This window comes from Furipterus horrens, unplaced genomic scaffold (genome assembly GCF_987537825.1).
Source record: "Furipterus horrens unplaced genomic scaffold, mFurHor1.1.pri manual_scaffold_11, whole genome shotgun sequence".
Classification (NCBI taxonomy): Eukaryota; Metazoa; Chordata; class Mammalia; order Chiroptera; family Furipteridae; genus Furipterus; species Furipterus horrens.
The window spans coordinates 43795311-43819366 of NW_028327181.1; the positions used below are offsets into that span (position 1 = coordinate 43795311).

A 24056-nucleotide genomic window follows, 5' to 3' on the forward strand; every position below is an offset into this window, starting at 1 on the left:
GCTGTTGCCCATGCAGCAGACCCCCCCTCTCTTCGCAGCTGAAGGGTCCAAGGGAAAGACGGAGTCGATACAGCTTGGGTTCAGGTGCGCCGCAGGAGTTGCCGGTGTTGACTACAACGTCAAACCGCCTTAGGGACTCCGGCTCCGGATTTTCTGTCGGGGTTTACTCCCTTAGCCTTTCCCCAGAAGAGGTATGCCGCAAGGCAGCGGAGGTTTTTTGGAGTCAGAGTTTTCCTTCTCTGATGTACCCTGACTGGAAGATCGAACCAGCGACACTTAGCTCGCAGGCCGACGCTCAATCCACTGAGCTAAACCAGCCAGGGCAAATTAACTATATATAATATATATTTATATGAGTAAGAGAGGTAAATAAAACTGTATACTATGAACACTATCTTACAGAGTGGTCTTGGGGCAAGAAAAATTAATATTTTTCTTTATACATCTCCATTTTGCTACCAATATACCTAAATAATACTTCATAAGAAGAAATCCAATACATTAAGTCACCAAATGATGTTTTTAAATTTCAACAAGACAAATCTAGACTTCAAACTTCATGTGATAGTTTCCAGTAGTTTCGTTTTAAAAATCAATTTATGCAAAATTAGTATTTTTCCTTTACTGTTTTGTTCTAATAAAATCATGTGAAAATGACATTCATATTTAAAATAAACCTCCTGTCTACAAGTAGTAGTGAAAGTCCAGCTTGTTATCTAAAATTCTAGTCATCTGACATGACTTTAAAGTTCTGATACTATATACATTAGGAAATTTAGAACAAAATGACATAAAGGCCCTGCAGAAATGTGGCCAGTGATTAAAAAAAGAAATCTGGCAACAGACTGTTCTAAATAATAACATTTATTTAGCACTTCATAAATGCTTACATATAAAAATATCCAATAGTCCCCAGAGTAAAGATAAATCAAAATACGGGGCACAAATACAGCTGGGAATTTTAAGTTGAGGTTGGACTTCTCTCATTGTTTATATTTGAAAACATCTGAGGTGAAGATCTCCCAATATATAAATTTCTATCCCGCTAGGTCTCCAGTGTGACACCCACAATGCTCCTCCTGGGTTAAAGAACATTCCTGCTCCTAACTTTCCTTGATCAGACAGTAACTGTGTCACATCCTTCGGGTGACGTAGCTGCCAAGGACCTAACACCGTGGACTGTACACTAGCTCCTCACATAAGAACTGCAGGTTTCGCTGAACTGGATAAAGCTCTTCACAAACGTATGTCCTTCCAAAAATATAAAATCACACTTTGAACTTTATGCTTCTGGATTCAGAAAGTCTTTAAGTTTCCTGGGTTAAGTTTTATTCATGAGGCTTTGGTGACAGTTGTTGTTTTCTGTTAGATTCCAATTAGGGCTGTTACCGCATGAAGTCATCTGACTTACCTACAGCCTTTATTACCAATGAAACGTCTATACATGTTCAGCCCAGCAAAGAGTTTTGGAAATCAAATCGGAAGTGGGTGGGTGGCCCACTTCAGAGGACGTCATTAAGTCAGACCCCCGCTTGAGCAGGCTCCATGGAGCCTTGGTGTAAATAAGGCAGAACTTTCTTACTTCTTCAGAATGGGACGTCACACAGATGGCTTCTTCTTTTGCCTTACACAGTGTTAATTCCAGATTATCAGACATCATATTCAAAAGGAAACATAAAAATGAGCTCTGAAGAGTAAGGCCCAAGCACGGCGTGACGCACGCGGGCCCTGGACCTGCTGCCACTGCTCTCTGAGCACACGAGCCGCACGCTCCTTTTTTTCACCACAGACTTATACTTGGTTTTTTGTTTTCAGAATTTCATTTTATGCTCCAAATAAAAGACTGCTGAATCTTCTGAGAAAAAAAAGAAAGAACCATCTTTGTGCAAAGAGTTGATTCCAAAAATGTAGGAAGAAAGTAGAGAGACTTGGTCACAAATGACTGTGTGCCACAATGGATGTCACAAGGAGACGATCTGGCCCTTTAGGAAGAGCTAATCTCTCCTCTACATCACGTCCCCCTTCACACAGAAATGGCTGTAGTTTCCCATCGCGCAAGGGCTGGGCTGTCTTTCTTCCATCAAATGCTCTGTTAGCTGACAGAGATCATGGAGCTGTGAAAATAGAAATGGGAGGGAAAGGCTGATATTGGAGTTACTTAATGCAACACGGTCTTAGTCTACAAATGTAAGTATTAAAAGCTGACACTGTCCCACAGGGAAAAGCTAATATCCAGAATGGGACTAACATGTTTGAAATTCCTAGTGTTCCAATATTCTTGGAAGCCAGAAGTCTCCAGACAGGGAAATGCTAAAGACTTCAAAATGCCATTATGAGTCTTCCACTAGATCTCCACCAACAGACAGCTGTGCTGGCAGAGGTGTCCAATACAGACAAAAATCATGCTTTCTGTAATTTATAGTGGCTTGTGCTTCCCTCTGCTGTCCTACAGTGAAAGCCAAAAAAGAGAAAAAGAAAAAAAATTTTCTTTTATTATTACAGCATAAAAATCCTAAAGGCCTAAAGGAAGCTCATGTGCACATGCTCCAAAGCAAAGCTTTCAAGATGGGGGTGGGGGAGCAGGGAAGCACACATAGCTGTTTAGATTACAGGCTATGTATCGAATGCCTTCAATGCAAATTTAAGCTATGAAAAGTCACGTAGTACAAGAGTGAGAGAATTAAGCTTGTTGGGATACCAGAGGACCAGTTTCTACACCGGCCAAACAGAACGCCACAGGTCCCTGACCACCGGAAGTACTCATGTGCGGTCTGCTCGGACACTGCCCGGGACCCTGCGTGAGAACTGGTCCCCTTCCACCAGAGCCAGGATGTTGTGTCAAAGCGTCTGCAACGGGAGAGCTAGGAAAGACAAGTGAGTGACAAGGATCTCCACCTCCCACTTCCAGACTCTGCCCTTCGGTGACAACCCCAGAGCCAGAGCAGCCGTGACACGTTACAACCTGAGAGCAACACGGGGCGGCAGGGCACACAGCGGACAGGAGTGCGGCAGCCGTGCACACAGACCAGAGGCAATCCCAGAGAGGCCGGGAGTGACGCAGCCATGCCGCACGCTTCAGAAGCGACACGCGAGCACCGGGGCACAAGTGCCACACATTTCGAACTCAGACATTCTATTTTAGAAACGACAGTTAATTAGACACAGATTGTTTAGTGATTTTAACGATCTCTTTCTTGAGGTGTTTTCCATGGGTGCTTATTGGTGTCATGTGATAAACAAAGTAAGAATCGAATAAGTCACCCTAAGACTCGTGGGCTTCACTGAGAAACTCGTAGGTCCTTCCCTGCCACTGGTTGAGAGGCCCTGTCATGACTGCATGCAGAGACAGTGCGTGGCCCCTCGAATCGTCAAGTTGAGCTGCATGTGTGTCCTCTGCATCTGCCAGGCTCCAGGACTCAACGTTTCAGGAAAAAGATGTGATGTTTTAATTTCAATACAAGTTTCATTTCAGTGTCTTTCTCTTAATAGTTCAAAATTAGAAGCAGCCGGAGTTGAAAAATTATTCATTATCCTTTCATCCATTCATTTGTACATGTCCAACGAAACGATCACTTTCAGGTCCATAAAAACTACATTGGCTAGTTCAAATTTCTGGAAGAGAAAGAGGTCCACAGCCCCACTAAAATATGGAAATGCAGTGGTGTCAAGGGGGGGCCCAAGGACCGCGCCCCTGACTCTCCTGTTGGAGAGACCAGCAGACCAACCAGTCTCAGAAAACAGCCAGGCCTACAGGGAAGGGCCTTAAACAACAAGCCACGCTTATTTCCTCATTCCAGAGAGGAAGGAGCGGGGTCTGGGAAGGACACCTTGCCAGTTGTTGGCAAAGGGATGACCAGAGCCTCATTTTCCCACATATCTTAACATCAGTTATTCTGACTCTAAAATAAAAATACCTTTGAAAACATAACAGGATTGATGATCACTAATGAGCTAAGTTTTCAAATGATCTAAAATACTACATTATATAATAGTCTACTGTGTCTTAGCTATTGGGTTCTCGGTAATAAGTGCAAACTTCATTTGCCCCCCTAGACTAACTAGATTCCTTCGAATGTCCTTATTTGCAAATTTGGAATTTAAATCCGTTACCCCCATGTATGATCAATGTACTTTTCAGAGGACCTTACCTCCTCTTAGTTGTATCAATACTTGGAAGACCTCATCAGAAAAATTTCTGCAAGTTCTTCGGTTGTGCCTGAACCAAGTATGACTTTTGAGTTCTCATTAAATGACTGTCAAAAGTCAAATGGAGTTTCAGTCAAGAACCCTTTCAGTAAAGATGGAAACACGATGTCACTTCAGTACCTCTGAGGGTATGAGCTGGTTTCAAGTCTTGATCATGCAGTAGGTTCAGGAAGTGGCTGAGCCCTCATTGAGTAGCAACTTTCAAATAGTCAGCTCTTTTGAAGGGGCAGTTTGCCAGAGAAGCACAGAATCAGACAGGAAGCTAGACCCAGGGTTGCCTGAAGTCCTGCCCAATGCAATGATAGGCAAGAAACACACTGAAGCCTAAAGGTTTCCGCAATATGCCATGTTCTGGATTGGTGTCAATTCTAAAATGTGATATGTTTTGCAATAAGGGATTAAACTGCTAGATTTGGGAGGTAGGATTCCAAATCACTGGAAAATCAAAAGAGAAACACATTGTGTTAAAAAAAAAAAAAAGGGTGAGCCCTGGCTGGTGTGGCTCAGTGGATTAAGTGCCGGTCTGCAAACAAAAGGGTCACTGGTTCGATTCACAGTCAGGACACATGCCTGGGTTGCAGGCTAGGTCCCCAGTTGGGGGTGTGCAAGAGACAACTACACACTGATGTTTCTCTCCCTTTCTTTCTCCTTTCCTTTCCCTCTCTCTAAAAATAAATAAAATCTTTTTTAAAAAGTTACACTAAGTTTGAAGACATAGCATTTAGCGTAGGGGGCCCTAAATTGTCAAGACGCATACAGAGATTTCCTATGATATCCGGGTTCAAGTGGTGTAACCAGGCCTGTAGCACAGAACTGTCAGAAGTGCAGCATCTCATACGATAAAACAAACTCAAGGCTTATCTTTTACCATTTATCTTTAAAATAACATATAATGAAGTAACGCAATCTATGATTTGGTTCCTCTACCAAAAACACAATACAAAAGCAAAACAGACCAAAAAAAAAAACACACAAAAGAAAACCAGAATGACTTCACGAACATTTCAATAGCAAAACACTATGAAATCTGTTCTCCTTCACCCTTAACTTAAAATTCACACACTGTGGTGACCAGAGGGTATAGATGTGACTATAAAATAATAATCTTGGTTTTCAAGAGTGAACTGTGGAGTCAGCCACACATCTTAACCTTTCCTGAGAGGCTCCTTTATATAAAAGTCATAAACAAAAGAATGAGGAATTGATTGAATCAAGTTTGGCAAAAGAATCGAAACAGAATTCTAAAAAATCTATTGTTTCCATTGTCATGAAATTCATACATAATACATCAAATCCAAAGGCTCAGAATCTAGCCAATGAACAATGTTCCTGATCCCGAAAAACATGTAAAAAGAGCAAACTGTATAATCAGCATTCAGACCTACTAAATTTGGTTTATAAATGCTACATTTGCGAGACATCTGAAAATTCAAAATCATTTCCTAACCTCCAAGAATCTCAAAGTTAAGGGTATTTATTCCTGATTGGGAATATATAACACTGCATTATTTAGAGCCTAAAATAATTATTTACAATTTTGTTTGCAAATCATTAAAAGTTTAAATAATAATTAACTTTGAGATCACTTTAGGAATACTCCTTCTGAAACTTCACTGATAAGAAAGCTTTTTGGGGCTACAGACTGTGCGACTTCCTTCCCTTAAGAACCAGTGTGGCTCAGTTGATTGGGTGTTGTCCTGCGAAGTCAAAGGTTGCCAGCTCGATTCCTGGTCAGGGCACATGCTTGGGTTGTGGGTTCAGTCCCCGGATGGGGTGCATAGAAGAGACAACCAATCAATGTTTTTTTCTCATATCGATCAATGTTTCTCTCCCTTCTCTTTCTCCCTCCCTTCTTCTCTAATAAATAAATAAAAGTTTTAAACAAATGAACAGAGGGTAAAGTCACGTATTAGCCAGATGTATGTTTTCCACGCTTATCCTTTTTAACACTTTGCATATGGGTGGCGAGAATTCTCGTCATTTCTAAAAGGCATTTAAATTCCCCGGTACACAACGTGTTAACACAGTGGGTCATTTCCCAGGCTCTCCAGGGCAGCCCACAGACACTGCCAATGAGGAAGCTCGTCGTTGGGAGGGGAGGAACAATCCTTTATCTGGTGGCAACTCCCTCATTGCACAAGAGTGACCTGTGAAAGGTGTTGCTGCTGCCTGCTGATGTGTGCGCTTCCCTGCACTAATAGAAACTGAGGTTTAAGGAGCATCATAGACAAGACTTTTATTCTTTCAGTCCAGGAGATACTTGGCCAGAGCTTTCGTACCTACACAAGTGAAGAGTTTTCTAATCACCTTAGGCCAGAGCATGGCAGTGACCAGCACTAGATGGAGTATCCGTAGTTGTGCAGTGGCAGTAGTGGTAGAGGGAGACAAGAAGAGAGGAAAACTCCAGCACAGACACATGAAAGCGTCATGGAAGGCCGTGCACGGTGGTTAAGTGAGAAGCCAAGCACTCTGCGGGAGCCCTCAGGCTCGCCAAGGCACAAAGCCACGGCTCCACCTGTGACCAACCTGCTGTGGCCCTGCACGTCCCCCAGCTCCTTCTGCAGCCTCGCATTCTTCTCCTCTTCCTCCAGCAGCCTCCGCTTCACAGTGCGCAGCTCCTGCTGGGCCTCACACTTGATGTCGTTGGCCACCACCACCGCAGTCTGCAGGTCTGCCTGGAACCGCCTCCACTCCTCGGTTTCCTCCTGAAAACGCCAGAGTCCACACTGCATCAGGCGCCCAGCCGCCAGGGCTGGCCCCTGGCAGGGGCTCCAGGGACCCTGTGCCCCACACTGAGCAAGACAGGCTGGGCTGTCCTCAGGGGGGCACTGCTTTGATGGTACCCCACTACCGGGGAAGGGCACAGGCGGAACCACACTTCATGTTATCCGGGTTCTCCATCCCGAAACTCAACGGCTGCTGGAGCTTTACTTCCTGCCAACATTAACCTGGGCCCATGCCATGCAAACGTACTATGAGAAAACAGGCTAGAGAGAGTAACCAGGGTATTTTTCAAAGGTTTTCCAACTTAAGAGAGGAATATTTCTAGTAAATGTTGGAGAAGGGGTCTGTCCCTTGCTGTAACCACACCTCACCTTTATCTGCTTAGTCAGAGTCTTCAGCTGCCTCTCCAGGTCTGCTTTCTGTTCCTCCAGCTTCGTCACATTGCCTAGAAATAAAGAAGTCAGACAGGAGTTGGAAAAGCTGCAAGACTATTGGGCGAAGATAAGCTAGGCAGCAAAGGAGTAGCTCTGGATTTGGCACCAGACTTTAAAATCCATCTATTCTACTACGAATTCCATTCTCAGAACCCTCAAAACTGGGAGCCAGAAGCAGGAGGTTCTTCTAAAATAGAAAATGGGATGAACTGAAAAACAAGTGGTGTTTCAATGCGGTTCTGCCCTCAGATGACAGGCTGTACAACCGTGGAGCACTTTGGGAAGAGACCTGAAGAGCTACTCACACTTACACACTTACTCTCGGCCCCCTGACATTTGTACACGTCATCCTGAATGTCCTTTATTGCTGTGAGGCTTCTGTGTAACAGAGGATACGACTGGTTATTACTATGGTGGCTTTTAGACCCATTTCTGGAGTTGCAGTTCTTAATCGCAGTTCCCCTTGGAGTCACACGAGTCTCCAAGGGCAGAGGGAATGTGGGTGCGCACTTGAACGGCTCCCTCACTGAGAATGCCTCCAGTTCTCTCCACGCTGCTATATGGCATTTCAATGCAAATCTGACCATGTCCTCTACCTAGCTAAAATTCTTCAGTGCTTCTTCATGGTGCACTTCAGAGCAGCTGTTGTCTGTATGAATCAGAATTATCAGAGAAGCTTCAGGGGGAAAAAAAAAAAGCAAAAACCCATAGGGTTAGTTCTTACACCAGCAGCTCTAATTCAGCATGCGGGGCCTGCAAATTTGTGTTGGGGTCAATGCTGCAGAATGAGAAAATGCTCCTTAATCTTTTATTTTTCTGTCCGTTTCCTTCAAGGATCTTATGGGGAGGAGTGATTATCCTCGGCTGGATCTGTGTCCCTGGGCCTCCTAGTTAAGAGACATCTTAATAATACCTTACTATCCCTGACAGAAGTTAAAAGTTTCTTGCAGATGCACGCTCTGTGTTATTTTCCATCTTGGATATGTTGTGATACAAGTGCAGGGAGTGGGCCTGACATCTGTTCTGGACATTAATTATATGCTTCTTTCTTGGTGTGTCTGTGCTGATTTTTAAGGATCTGGAGACAAAACAACCAAATTCTCAACAGCAGTATATCATTAAAAGAAAAACAAACAAAACTGGACTTCTCTTCTTTGACTTGATACTTTTCAAGTACAGGGCTGTGTCTGTAAATACACCGCCCACTGGCGGTGGTGGCCGGGCTTCTTGTCGTGTTCTCAAGCACGACTGCCTCCAGCAGTCTGAACGACACCGAAACTGAAGGCTGATGTCCTCTAGCTGCACCGCCTACCACATCGAACGAAGCCTAAAACCCCGACAACCAAGGTGAAGCATACACAGTCAATGCTCGTCATTTGTTAACTACACGAAGTTGCCATCTATACTGAGTTAGTGAATATTAAACTAGTGTTCCTACAGAAAATAAGGGTTAGGTACCGTGAGTCTTTGGTCACATTTTTGACAAACAAAATGCTATTTGTGTTTTATACAATAGGTTTGCTCGCGAGCGTCCTTGTAAAAACAAACAAACAAAACCCTTCTGTGACAGAGGGTAAGCAGCTAGGAAAATCCCTGGGCAAGTGGAATGGGGAAACTGAGACAAGGAAATTAAACAAGGCCAATCAATTTGAACAACGTACAGACAGCTGGTGAATTGTAAGACCTTTCCTCCCCTAACCAAGGACACCTGAGAGGGAATGGTTCCTACCTCTGCTCCCTGACCAGAGAACACATGCTTAAATCTCCCTGGTCTGGGACACAGAGGACAGAGACCCAGGTAATGCCATTTATGCCAGCCTAGCCCAAGGACGGACAAAGTCAAGGGAACAAATAACAAAAACCCCATTAAAAGCTGGATAGCCCCAAATTAAATGTAAAGCAGTAAAGCTGACCAGAAAATAATCCCAAACTCCCCTCTATGCTCACGTTGATGCATCAGCATATTAAAGACACACCTGGAACGCTGATGGGTGTTCTGCAGAAACCCTCCCCTAAGATTCTCACCCACAGAAGAAAAATAAAAACCCTCAAGACAAAGACCTGCTGTGGGCTCGCTCTGGAGCATGCCCCGCCCCTTCTCGGGCCTGAACTGTGTACTTCCTCCTGGACTCTAAGGGTCCCGAGGAGACCTGCGGCCAGGGGAGCAGCGGGCAGTGGCAGCTCGTCCCAGGCTCACCCCCTGGTCCTGTCTCCAAGGCCCCCTTTCCCCTGACTTCCCGGTGAGCTAACGGCAGCCCCGCCTTGGCTCACTCCTTTCCTAACGTTTCTACGGAGCCGAAGCAGACCGCCGCCCGGGCTCTCCTGCTGCTGCTTCTACCCTAAGTCCTTCCTTGCCTCACTGTCCCAGCTTTAGTAAACACACTCTCAGAATCACCTGGACTCATGCTGTGAAATCTTTCCTGCACGAAGTCAAGACCCCACACAGTACAGGGCGGCCCTAGGCAGACCCGCCTGGCTTGGTCCCTGTCCGGTGACAATCCCATCAATGCTGGAAACCTGCTTGCCCACATAACCCTTTTCCTGCAAGACAGTCAACAGGTATTTAAAAAACCTTTCCAGCCCTGGCCAGGGGCTCAGGTGATTAGAGTTGTCCGGTACGCCAAAAGGTTACAGGTTCAATCCCCAGCTGGAGCATGTACGGGAGGCAATTGATTGATGTTTCTCTGTCACACATCAATGTCTCTCTCCCTCTCCCTCTCAAAAAACAAACAAACAAACGAAAACAATGGATATATCGTCAGGTGAAGATTAAAAGAACATTTTTCCCCCCATAGCCTCCTGATCTCCAGAGCAGGCCTCACCTACAAGTTTTTAACTTTCCTCACCAGCTATGTGGCCTCTGCCGGCAGGAGCCGAGAAGAGTTTAACACCTTCCTGGTCCTGGGAAACGTGACTGTAAATTTGGCTTCACAAAACACACTAGATGAGACCACCAGTGCTGTCCACTGCGCTTTGTTTTTCCATCGGCTGTCATCACGTGACAACACAAGCGCGCCGCTTTCCCACGGCTTTGCCACACACCGCAGAGCTGAGTGGAGCGCTCTCTGGAGCAGCCTCAGAGGCGCACCGGGGAGCTTCCGCTGCCTTTCCCTGGTGGCTGTAGTCAACACTGGCTGACCTGTTAGCTCTGATCAACAGCGCTGGAACCTGTGCTTGAACAAAGCTGACCTAACCTACCTACCTTCTACACAAGGCACGCTACAGCCTTTCTGCACGTGGGTCCATTTTAAACAGTAAAGTCACCCACACAGAGCACAGGACTGCAAAACACATGGCACTAAATAAACCATGAAAAGGCCACCTGCGTACAGCAGGCCCCTGAAACAGGAAGGCGAGCGTCAGAGCTCCACCCGAGCTGGGAAGGCACCTGGGGAGACTCAGAGTCTCCACCACTCTGCACAGGTCTGTGAAAGACATTCAGGGGGTCGAGAGGACTGATTCTGAGGCTACAAATAAATTCTGGCAAGCAGGTGGGCTCACAAACATGGATTCCATGAACAATCCGTCTGAACTGTGCAGGTTGGGGAACTCTGTAGGTCACCAACTATGCTCTGTGTGTTCATTCTTTTGTTACAAAAGCAAAACACACTAGATGAGATCACTTGATAAGACTCATTTGGACAAAGCAGACAATGTTTAACCGCCTGCTGAAACCTGCCTGTCCCTATTCAAAGCAAACAATGCTTTGTAAAGAAGCCATCTTTCGGTGCCTCTTCAGTAACAAGGTGGCCACCTTTGACCTTGTCTGATGTCCTCCCATCAATGGGACACATGCTGAAACTGTTTTCTCCCCAATACCAAGAGCACACACTGTTCGAATCAGTCTGTCCCTCATCTTTTTATCCATCAGACCCAAAATGAGGACAAGTGCGACCCACAGTGTGGTTCAGGCACAGTGTACCTAACACTCCGAAATGGATTTGGTTTTTTTACAATCACCTAACACTGTTGACTCACATTCAACCTTTTCTTCGACATCACCCAGTTTTCAACTCTAAGAGATTAATGATTCTGCCTTTCTTAATTGCCGTTCTTCCGAGGACATTACAGAACACTCAAAAGAAACTTTTCATAAACATTCTTGCACTACCCACTGTACTGGTTTCCTCCGTATCCTAGTCACACCTGATCCGCGTTTCGCCATGGCTCGATTTCACTTACTTTCTAGCTCACTGATGAGTTGATTATTATGTAACTTGACAGCTCGATGCTGTTCCACCTGATCTTCCAACTCAAATATGGTTTCCTTCATGTCTTTAATCTCTGCATCACTCTCGGATGCTTTCTCTTGCAGTTTCAGGCTGGTTCTGCTCAGCTGTTCTGCTTGATGATCACATATCTCCTTCAAGTAAGAATAATCCTTTTCCACCTAGAATAAAAGGAAGGTTCCCTGGTCAATTTAACAGGAAAAAGGGCCTCACACATCAGCATTGGGGTCATCAACCCAACAGCAAAGGAAGCTCTGGGTACATACCAGAGCGTCTTCGTTGCTGTAGTCTTACCCTCAGACACAGCCAAGGCTGTAAATACTCACAGATATGTGATATATGTAAAAGGACAAATGGGTGGACTCTGTGCCCCTTCCTACCAGCATAAAGAAAGCTGCGCCTACTAACTATCCTTCTCTCAGGCACCTGGGTAAAACTGCACCCACTGGGAGGCGCGGCGCCGGGCGGCTGCCTTGCCTCTATCTGCAATGGAGCAGCGCCGCCTGCTGGTAGGCCAGGAACAACACCCCTGAGACCTGGCATCCCCTACAAACCCCAAATCTCTTTAACCACAAAGTACTTGCTACTACAGTGGCTTTTTAAAAAGAGGAATGTAACATTAATGTCATAGGAAACACCAGCTGAAGGCATATAACACAGGAACATGTACTCGCCACACAGAGAAGTGGCGCAGCACAGAAATTCATCTGACCCTTCAATTTTTAATCATTAAACATTTAAAAAGTACAGAAAAGTGCCAAAAGTGATGAAATAACCATACACCCATACAGACTTAACAGCGGTTAAATTTTGCCAGATTTGGTAAATTTTTTACTTTAACAAGATTTGTTAAAACTTCAGCTTCCCTCCCACTCCTCTAGAGAGTAATATGTATTACCCCAAAACTGGTGTGTAGGCATCCCTTGAATGGTTTTTATACAGAACATTTTTACACAAATGATGTTATATTACGTTTTTGCAGTGTACTGTATTATACTGCATTATATTACATGGTTACATGTATTACACTATGCTGATTATGCCTTTGTAACTTCTTTTTGAAATGTATCTATATTGATACATGTCACTCTAGGTCTTTACTATAAATGCTGCATAGCATTCTAGTGTCTGAATATACTGATTATTTCATTATTATGAACAGCCCCTTTTCTATAGTCTTTTAATTACTGTTACTATATAGTTTTATATTTACCAAGTAATGTAGTCTTGATACCTAAATAGGTTTCTTCCTAAACTTGGGGGATTTCCATATACAATGTTTTCTCCAATTGTGTTTCACGTGTAAAACCTTCCGGCTGCACGCTCTATGGGGGCAGGGACCCCGATTCTTTCTTCACATTTACATCCCCAGCGCCTGCAGTGTCAGACACTAAGAGGCCCTAATGAATGTCTGATTTATGAACAAACAGTGGACGGCAGTAATGCACCGCTTTTCAGTCGGGAGCTTGTAATACAGAATCAGGAGGGAAGGAGGGGAAGGACGGCGGGAATAGGCGTGTGCAGGTGTGGGAAAGAACCAGAGTACTGCTTACACTAAGTGTGAACACTGTTCCCTGAAACTGGGTTTCAGCTATAAAGCAGTGTGGCTCTGTACTGCAACATAAAATATGTCATTGTGGGCTGCTGTCACAAGTTTCAAAGCTAAGTACCTGAAAATGGCTAAGGGTGGGGCCTGGAGCCTGACAGCCACAGTTTAAATCCCAGAACTGCCTGAGGGAGCGAAGGGGACAGCCGCCAGGGTCCAATGCTGAGTCCCTCTCCCACATGGCCCCCAGCCGACATCTTTCCTGAGCTGGGCAGGCCCCTCCATACAGCATCAGCCTATAGGAATGCACTAACGGGCCTCACCTTCCTGACCCCCAGTCCCTACACCCAGGCTGAGCGCACACGCTGTGGACGTGAGCTGCCTGGTCTGTGGTGCAGATTTTCACGGAGGGATGTCAGAGACTGAGTCATGCAGCTCTGCGGGGGAAGGGGTACCCCCTCCCCCACCTCACGCCCTGACCAGCACTGCCCCCCAACAGGAGGTCCAGGAGCTCCACCCTCCCACCTCTGGGTGGCCCTGCCCTGCCCTGCCCTGCAGACTCAGGGGGCTGTGGCCAGGGGGGCCTGGGCGCAGGCTCTCCTGGGCAGCTCTCGGAGGGAGAGTCCGAGCTGTTTGGCTCCAGGGCAGGGGCCACGTTCCCTCACATGCCCTCCCCCCCCAGCCTGCCCTTCCTGTGGGAACCCGCCCTCTACAGGTCTAGATGTTGGTCTATTTGGCCTGATTAACTCTTCTGGCCTCACCCTGAGACCCTGCCCCACCATCAAAGCCCACAGACGCCAGGTGGGTGGAGGCTGGCCTTGCTGCACCCTGAAACTTTGACTGAGTTTGAATCTGTTTCGGTCCGGTGAACACCACTCGCCCCGACCTGGTGACTCCGAGAACACGTCTCCTGTGACTCACATACCGCCAAAGCCTCTTTCAGTGACTGAGGCTAACAGGCAGCCAGCAGGCAGACGTGGATCTCGGGGTGCCTGGGTCTTTTGCTGACCTGCCCCCAGGTTCTGTGCTGGTGGAAGCCAACCTTGGTGTGAAGCTTGGCCCCTCCCATGCACACCCAGGCCCAGCAAGGCAGCCACAAACCGTGTGCTGCTTTGGACTCCAAACAGGTAGCCCAGGGCAGGTCACAGGCAGCACCTGACACTGACCTGCACTGGATCCCTCCCTAGAGGCCCCAGAGCCAACACACCCAGTGTCAGGACGCAGAGCACATCAGAGCACGACCCACGCTGCCCCACAAGTGGCGCAGCCAAAGGGAGACCTCGGCAGGCACCAGACCCTGCTGGGGTGAGTTCTACCTCAGGGGGCCAGCCCAGCACAGCAGCTCGTCGTACACTGTGGCCAGGGTCAGTCCTCAGTCAGCCAGCCCGAGGGTCAGCCCCACCAGCATCAATGAAGACCCAATTACAACACAGGGGTTCTAGGAGCCACACAAGGGACACTCCTGGAGCACCTGGCTCCGGTGACCAGCAGACAGAGCCATGGCCCCACAGGACACCTACCACATGAGTCCTCATGCCAGGAATGGGAGGCATAGCAGCTCTACCTCAAGACACGGAAACAATTACAGAGAGGCAGCCAGAATGAGGAGACAGAGAAACATGCCCCAAATGAAAGAACAAAAGAAATCCCCAGAAAAAGAACTGAATGAAATGGAGACAAGCAACCTACCAGATACAGAGTTCAAAGTAATGGTTATAAAGCTGCACAAGGAACTTGGGTGAAGAACAGATGAGCTCAGCAAGGTAAAGGGATAGCAAATATAAAAGAGAACATAAAAACCATTAAAAAAGAACCAGGCAGAAATGAAGAAGACTGTATCTAAAATAATAATACACTAGAAGGAATCAATAGCAGGTTAGATAAAGTAGATCACTGAATCAGCAGTTTGGAAGACAAGGTAGCAGAAAACACCCAATTGAAACAGGAAAAGGAAAAAAAAATAAGTGAGGATAGTTTAAGAGATCTCCTAGGCCATACCTGCATCATAGGAGTACCACAAGGAAAAAAGAGAGGGCAAGAAATTGAAAACCTATTTGAAGAAATGCCTGACAACTTCCCTAACCCGGTGAAGGAAAAAGACACAGTCTTGGCCCACACCAAGACCCACCATAATTACAATGGCAAAGGTTAAAAAGAGAGATTCTTTTTTTTTTAATCCTCACCTGAAGATTCTTTTTTTTTTTCCCCCATTGCCTTTAGAGACAGGAAGGGAGAGAGAAAAACGTTGACAAGTGAGAGAAGCACCGACCAGCTGCCTCCCTAATGCGCCCAGACCCGAATCATACAAGCCTGACCCAGGGAGTGAACCCAGAACCGAGGCGTGCATCCCGACCGGAATTAACTGCAACCTTTCAGGTACAGGACGATGCTCCAACCAACCAAGCCACACTGGCCAGGGCGAAAAAGAGAGATTCATAAAAACAGCAAGAGAAAGGCAGTTAGTCACCTATCTGGGAGCTTCCATAAGACTGTGAAAAGAATTCTCAACAGAAACTTTTCAGGGCAGACGGTTCCGGCACGAAATATTCAAAGTGATGAAAAGTAAGGACCCACAAGACTGCTTTACCCAGGAAGGCTATCATTTAAAATGGAAAGAAGGAAGATGAAGGCTTAAACATGGCTCTTCTCCCCACACAACCATAAAAATCACAGCTAAATTACAGAACCACCATCACTCAGACCCATCAGAAAACTGAGCTGTACGGAAGTCTGACAACTAAGGAATTAAAGAAACCGCATCCATCCAGATGGGAAGGGGGGATGGAGGGGCAGAGACATGGAACCGGCTGGTCCCAAACCCATTTATGGTGGATATAAATTGGAGGGATACCCCAGGAGAGAGAGACCCCAGCCCCACACCAGACCACCGCACCCAGGGTTCCAGTGCCAGGAAGATCCGTCCCATAACTTGTCTATAAAAACCAGTGGGGGCGAGGAAGTGCAGATCATTCTAAGAAGCACCAACAAACAATAGGAGTCACAAAAATGGGGAGACAGAGAAACAACCCACCATCGAAAGGAAAGGTAGAGTCCCCAGAAAGAGTGCTAAATGAAATAGAGGGGAGCCAACTATCAGATATGGAAGTGAAAGCATGGATTATGGAGAAGCTCAATGAGCTCAGCGGAAACTACAAAGAACTCCAGAAAAGCTACAGTGAACTCCAGAAGAACTATAAGGAACTTACTGAGAATTATACCAGCATCAAAAAGGACATGGAAGCTATCAATAAGAGCCAGGAGGAAATGTAGAATACGATCTCTGAATTGAAGAACACAGCAGAAGGAATTAAAAACAGGCTAGAGGAAGCAGAAGATCGGATCAGCGAGCTGGAGGACAATGTAGACAAAAACTCACAGACAGTGCAACAAAATGAAAAAAGACTGAACAAGACTGAAGAGGCTCTAAGACAGCTGCAGGACAGCATGAAACGTAATAATATCCGTATCATAGGAATTCCGGAAGGAGAAGAAGAAGAGCAAGGGATAGAAAACCTCTTTGAAGAACTAATGACAGAAAACTTCCCTAACATGAGGAGAGAAAGAATCATGCAAGTCCAGGAAGCACAGAGGGTCCCAATGAAGATGAACCCCAAGAGGCCCACTTCAAGACACATCATAATTAAAATGCCAACATTCAAAGACAAAGAGAGAATCCTAAAAGCAGCAAGAGAGAAACAACTAATAACATACAAGGGAGCTCCAATAAGGCTATCATCAGATTTCTCAGCAGAAACACTACAAGCCAAAAGGGAATGGCAAAAAATATTCCAAGCAATGAAAAACAAAGGCCTACAACCAAGAATACTCTACCCAGCAAGGCTCTCATTCAAAATGGAAGGTGAAATAAGGAGTTTCCAAGACAAAAGAAGGCTAAAAGAATACAGCTCCACCAAACCAGCATTGCAAGAGATGCTAAAGGGTCTGCTTTAAGAAAATGAAGAAACAGAGAAAGAGAGGAACACGAGTACAAAGGGGGAAAATGACAATGAATAAGTACTGAAAGAAAGAAGGAACTTCTACCATTTGCAACAACATGATTGGAACTAGAGAGAATTATGCTTAGCGAAATAATCCAGGCAACAAAAGAAAATTACCTTATGCTGTCACCTGTTGCAGGAGACTGGTGAACAACACAAACAAATGAGCGGGATTGAACCAGAGGTATGTAAACAAGGAATAAACTAACAGTAACGAGGGGGGAGATGGGAGGGAGAGAGGGGGTGGGAAGGGGAGGGGTCTGGTCGGAGAGCATGTATGGATGACCCATGGATGTGGACAGCTGGGTGGAGACTGGGTGTGGAAGAGGGGGGGGCGGGGTGCGGGGAGGCAAGAGGGGGAAGGGAGTGAGACAACTGTAATGGAAAAACAAACAAAATTTTTTAGTGGGGGGAAAAAATATAAAGAATAGAAATGCAAGTTCAGTGAATATTAGAAGGACAAGGATTTTCCTTCACACTGTATATTTTTCTCCCTATCTGATCCCTCCAGAATTTGGCATTCTAAAGAAGTAAGTAATCACCTAACTTTCTTTGCATAAAACTAATAAGACCAGTTGTTAATAGAGGCTTTTTTTTTCTTTTTTAACTAAGACTTTGAATGGAATGTCATGCCTAAAGGAGACATGCTTGGGCTTTGGTTGTTACCAAAAAGCCCTGAGCAACTGGGACTGACTTTCAAAGGTAATAAAAGTCCACGAGATAAAAGGCCTGGTACCTTGGATGGATGAGCGGTCCATAGCAATCTTTCCAGGGAAGGAATGAAGGTTGTTTTCCTGAAAGATGGCTAGAAGGGACCTTAAGGCACAATGGAAAACCAGGACGACCTGGAAAAGACAGGTGTTTACAGGCAAGGCTGAATGCCAGGTATGTGGATCTGCTTCTGTGCCTTGAAGGGGAGACTGAAGGTCACCCTAAATGTTCCTTGCGTAAGTTCCTGCAAAGCAGAACTAAAGATCATAAGTGATCATTTGCTGCTCTTGTTGTGTTTATGCAAATGAACAGGATAAATTAAAAATGGACTTAATGCAGTCCCTTTAATGACAAGGAGGGTAATCTTAGGGAGAAAAATCACGATTCAAAGAAGATCACAATGCCCAGTGGTAGACTATAAAGTAGTGCAACTAACCGTCTTTAAAGTTTCTTTTCATTTAAAATTTGTTTTCATTTGAAAGTTAAACTATGTCTGTGGCATTATCAAAGATGTTTACAGGCAAGAATGTCAAATGCCTTGCAACTAGATGTCTTTCTGATAAGACAGTCCTACAGATTTAGAGACTTGTATGTGGGTTATGTTACATAAATTAACATGTGTTTTCTGTTTTCAAAGGGCATAAGCCTACGATCTCATTACCTGAGTGATTGTCTGTACCTATAGGCCTCACTTAATCCTGTCTGCATTGCTGCCTCCTGAGACTCAATGGTTTGGCTGAACTAAGTGGCTGGGTTGGTGAAGAACGGGGTGTTCTGTGGGCTTCACTTTGAAACTAGTTTCTCTTTTCTATCCTAATGGCTTGGACAGAAAGAGCCCAGAGGCCTGAGAGGGGGGAAACCTAAAATATTTTCCTCAGTCCAAACTAAGTATAATGGGCACAAGGGTTTTGGACAGGTGAGATGTGCCTGGCATACCTTCCTCCAAAGCAGCCCTTATTTTCCCTAATGTGGGACATTGAAAAATTAATACCTGTCTTTTGTCCTCTAGTGGTTACGGATTGAATGATGTCCTTTAACCCTGTTGCCCCCAGAATACAACAAGGATGCCAGCCTGTTAAACCAAGCATGCCGTTGTCCAGAGACAGCCAACCAACCTGGAGTCTGCACGATCCTTCCCCTTGTGGGAAGACCACCCTCCCCTCCACACCCCCACTCTTATTAGGGATTTCTTGACCCACGGGTAGGTAGGACGACGACCATGTCCAGCTTGAAGCAGCTAGAGGAGCGCGAGACCTTTGTCCATTGTCCTTTATAAGATTGTAAAGGGTCTTAAGTCTGAGAGGGAGGGATTGTTATTTTTTATTGTTAAAATATTTAACTAATTAATTAATTATTTTTAAAAAAGAAGAAGAAGAATATATGAAAGGGTGAGGCAGGAGAGCTTGTATGTACGACCCATGGGCATGGACTTGGAGAGGGGATTGTTGGGGAGGGGGGGTGCTGGGCGGAGGGGAGCAAGGGGGAAAAAACTGGAACTATTGTAACAATATAATCAATAAAATATACTTAAAAAAAAAAACCAGTGGGGGCTGGGTCAGTGGAAGAAACGGCAGGACCCTCAGGTCTCCCCACACTGCACACAGACTCACTCAGACGCACTCCCTCTGGGCTCCCGCACCGGGAGGGCACCGGTGGCACACGGGGAGGAACTGACGTGTCTGGCGTCAGGGCGAGAGCTGTGGGACAATTTCCTCCCAGAGAGAACCGAGACAGCATCCACGGTACTCTTCCTGAGCCCTCCCGCACAGTCACAGTGTGGCAGCAAAACACCTGCATCTCCATCAATCTGGTTCACACAGTAAGCTCCGCCAGGACAATTAGCTAAGGGTCCACCCCATCCAACTTAGAGGCCCGCCCATGCTAGTAACAGAGGCTTTTCCATATGAAGGACTGGGCTACGTGCAGGCTCCAGACCTTCCAAAATCTGCTCCAACCAGCAACAGCGGAGCCCAGCCCCCGCCCTCTCACCGAGTGGCCCCAGGCCCAGCAGCAGCAGCCACCTGCACACCACTACATGGCTTACACCACGGGGCCCAGACAGAACACAGATGGAGGCTGACCTTGGCCTGGACCACCTGGGAAACCCCAGAGCCCATGCACCCAGTGGTCAGCTACAAACCATGTTGGAGCACCACCCAACCACCCCCACAATGCTTGGAGGGAATGGCTGCTGGCCAGGGGTCACAGCCAGTCCTACCAGCTGTCTGGACTGGGTAAATCTCACCCACTGACCTGCTGACAGCAATTAAGACTCATCTACAAGAGGAGGGAGTATTCAGCCCACATGGAGTCTGCACCATGGGTATGTACACAACTTAGGAGATAGGGGAGGCTGTGTCACTGGACCCTACAGGACACCTACTACATTAAGCCACGCAACAAAGACACAGAGTCAAAGCAGCTCTACCTAATACACAGAAACAAACACAGGGAGGCTCCCAAAATGAGGAGAAAAAGAAATATGGTCCCCCAAAAAGAACAGAACAAAGCTTCAGAAAAGGAACTAAACAAAATGAAGATTAGCAATCTAGAAGATGCAGAGTTCAAAACAGTGGATATCAGGATGCTCAAGGAACTTAGTGGGTACTTCAACAGCATAAAAAAGATCCAGATAGAAATGAAGGATATACTACTTGAAATTAAGAACAATTTACAGGTAATCAACAGTGGAGTGGATGAAGCCAAGAATCAAATCAATGATTAGAAACATAAAGAAGAAAAAGACATCCCATCAGTACAGCAAGAAGAAAGAAGAATCAAATAACTGAGGACAGTGTAAGGAGCCTCTGAGACAACTTCCAACATTCCAACATTCACATCACAGGGCTGCCAGAAGGAGAAGAGCAAGAGCAAGAAGTTGGAAACCTATCTGAAAAATAATGAAAGAAAACTTTCCTAATTTAGTGGAGGAAATAGACATCCAAGACCAACACACAGTCACAAACAAGGTGGACGTAAAGAGGACTCCACCAAGACACACCAATTAAAATGCTAAAGGTTAAAGATAAAGATAGAATCTTAAAAGCAGCAAGAAAAAAGCAGAGAGTTACCCACAAAGGAGTTACCATTAAGACTGTCAGCTGATTTCTCAAAACAAACTTTTCAGGCAAGAAGGGACTGGCAAGAAGTATTCAAAGTGATGAAAAGCAAGGACCTACAATCAAGATTACTCTATCCAGCAAAGCTATCATTTAGAATGGAAGGGCAAATGAAGTGCTTCCAAGAGAAGGTAAAGCTAAAGGAGTTCATCATCACCAAGCCCTTATTACATGAAATGTTAAAGGGAATTATATAAGAAAAAGAGAAAGATCAAAACTATGAACATTAAAATGGCAATAAATTCAAAGCTATCAACAACTGAATCTAAAAAACAAACTAAGCAAACAAGGATAACAGAAACAGAATCATAGGTATGGAGATTATTTGGAGGGTTATCAGTTGGGAGGAGGAAATGAGAGGATGGGGGAAAAGATGCAGGAATTAAGAAGTACAAATTGGAGGTATAAAATAGACAAGGGGATAAGAACAGTATAGAAAATAGATTAGCCAAAGAATTTATATGCATGACCCATGGACATGAACTAAAGAAGGAGACTGCTGGAATGAATGGGGGTACGGGGTAGTGGGGGGCAAAGGGTGAAAAATTGGGACAACTGTAATAGCATAATCAATAAAATATATTTTAAGAAAATTAAAAATGGAACTTACTTATGACTCAGCAATTGCACTTCTGGGTATTTATCCAAAGGAACCCAAGAACATATGTACCCCTATGTTCACTGCAGTATTATTTATAGTAACCAAGATCTGGAAGCAACCCAAGTGCCCATGAGTAGATGAGTGGATAAAAAGCTGTGGCACATTTACACAATGGATTATTACTTGGCGTTAAAAAAAAAAAAAAAAAAAGAAATGTTACCATTTAAGACAGCATGGATGGATCTAGAGGATATTATGCAAATGAAATAAGCCAGTCAGAGAAAGACAAATAGCATATAATTCCACTTACACGTGGGATACTAAAGAACAAAATTAATGACCAACAAAATTGAAAGAGACACATTGGCACAGAGAACAGACTGATGGCTGCCGAACGGGAAGGGGGTTGGGGAACTGGGTGAAAAGGCCAAGGGACTGGGAAGTACAAACGGGCGGTTACAGAGCAGTCACAGGGGTGTAAGGGCAGCACAGGGAACGTCACACTGTGGTAACTGTGTGCTGCCAGGTGGGCGCTGAAAGTATCAGGGGGACACTCTGTAACGTGTGTGATTGTCTAACTACAACGCTGCACACCTAAAACTAATACAAAATAATAGCGGATGCCAATTGTAAATGAAAAATCAAATAAAAAAATGAATCGCAATACTATTAAACCAAGTCCTGCATTCTTTCATCTCTCTGCCTTGGTTTCCTCATCTGAACAATCAAATGAAATAATGCACTTGAAGAGCTTATCACAGCCCCTCACACACGGTAAGCACTCAATACAAATTATTTCTCTAATAATTGCTTTATGTCTTACTATATACAATGTTAGATATAACACAAGTCCAAGAGCATTACAAACATGGAAAAGACCGTAAGTCCTAAATCTGAGAGCTACTTTATAAACAGAAGATGCTTTTAAGGAGAAAAGGGGCACTGTATTTTAGGTACTAGAAGGCTGCATCTGACAGCATTTGGAAAGCAGCGAGGGAGGCAGCATGTGAGGCCCGTGTCCTGCACCGGATCCTGGCCTCCTGCACAGCTGGCCAGCTCCACGCTGGGACCCTCAGGCTAAGGGCAGCTCACCTGGAGTCAGAAACATGCACACTACTTGCTGAGACTGTGTGGGTCAGGGGTGAGACTGGAGGATGTATCCAAGCAACCCAGAGGCTGAGCACCCTGGGGGGGGGGGGGCTTGTTGTGCAGGTGGGGTTGCTGGCCTCTCAGAGGCCCCGTCTCCCGGTTCACCCTCCATGATCACAAGCACCAAATGGTAAGCACAGGGGTACTGAGAGGGGCCCCTACGACCCGCCCTGTGGGCTGTTGGGTCAGCAACCCTGTAAGTCAATACACTGTTTCAAATTACACGCATCATTCTTCCTTCTCAATTTTCAAATAATTCTCTCAAGCTCAGTAATATATTCCAAAACGCTCATTTTATTTAAAAAAGAAAAAGAAACCATTAAGTAAATAGCTTCACAACTTCTTTCCCCAGGAGCTTGTTAGGTTGAAACAGGCAGGTATTTTTACACTCATTTTTACAAATTATCAAATGAAGAGGAGAAATAAAATCATTTGAAAAGAACAAACCAATTTATCAAGCAGGTAAAACTGACTCCCTGTACTGTGACGACTGCTGCCTTCGGCTTCCCCGGCCTTTCTGCTGCCAGTTCTTTTGAGTCTGGCTTCTCCAGTGCAACAACTGCACTATCAGACAGAAACCCAGTCACGGGATTCCCAAGGTTTCCCTTTTGAAAAAGGAAATCACTTTCATGCATTCTAAGCACCTCTCATATTCAAAAATCAACACCCGCAAGAAATGGGGTGCGTGGAATTGCATTACGAGTAAACTCAACTGAATTTCCTGGGAGCAGTAATACTCCCTGGAGATGTGGCACTTAGAGCGGCGTGTCCTTGAGCCGCCAAAGCAGATGGCAGCAGAGATCAGTGAGTCCTTTCTGGCAGGGCACAGCCTCCTCATGCAGCCTTCTAGGCCCCTGGGACGCACGGACAGGCAGGACAGCTCTGAAATGGACTGGACTGCGGTGGCAGCTAGTCTCACACAGCCTTTCCTGGGTCACACGCTGCAACCGAGCTTCCAGGGAGACACACCCTGAGCTGGGGCTGTGCACTAAGTTTCCTGAGGACCCCCGACAGGCTAGGGCAGGCGGCCGGCCAGCGAGGGCAGGGGAGAAGGGGAAGCGCAAGGCAGTCGCAGCAAGGGCAGCCCCGCCCCTAGGAAGCCCTTCAGAGCAGCTCCACACTGAAGTGCGGGCTCCGGCCCCCCACCCCTCAACAGACTGCACTGGGAGAGCCTCCAGCGGGGCAGCCAGCAGGCATCACCCCCAGCTGGGGTGTGGGGTGTGCCCATCCCAAGGGGTTGAGGGTGCAGTCCCAACCACGGCAGATATCATAGAGCATCCCTGTGCTGGCAAGTGTCACCTCAAACATATCTAGACTCTCTTCCAAGTGAACAAAAGGC

General features: G+C 45.8%; 1 protein-coding gene across 5 annotated transcripts in view; it reads right to left on the bottom strand.

Annotated features, from left to right (window-relative positions):
* The window catches only part of SPECC1 (sperm antigen with calponin homology and coiled-coil domains 1), a 255686-nt gene that overhangs the window by 87995 nt on the left and 143635 nt on the right, over positions 1-24056 (bottom strand). For all 5 annotated transcript variants that reach the window (XM_090292309.1, XM_090292303.1, XM_090292308.1 and 2 more), the window contains 3 exons: positions 11547-11754; positions 7302-7375; positions 6733-6911 (listed from right to left, as the gene is read on the bottom strand). In XM_090292309.1, coding sequence (XP_090148435.1) covers positions 6733-6911; positions 7302-7375; positions 11547-11754 — 461 coding nt within the window. The remainder of the gene's footprint in view (positions 1-6732; positions 6912-7301; positions 7376-11546; positions 11755-24056) is intronic.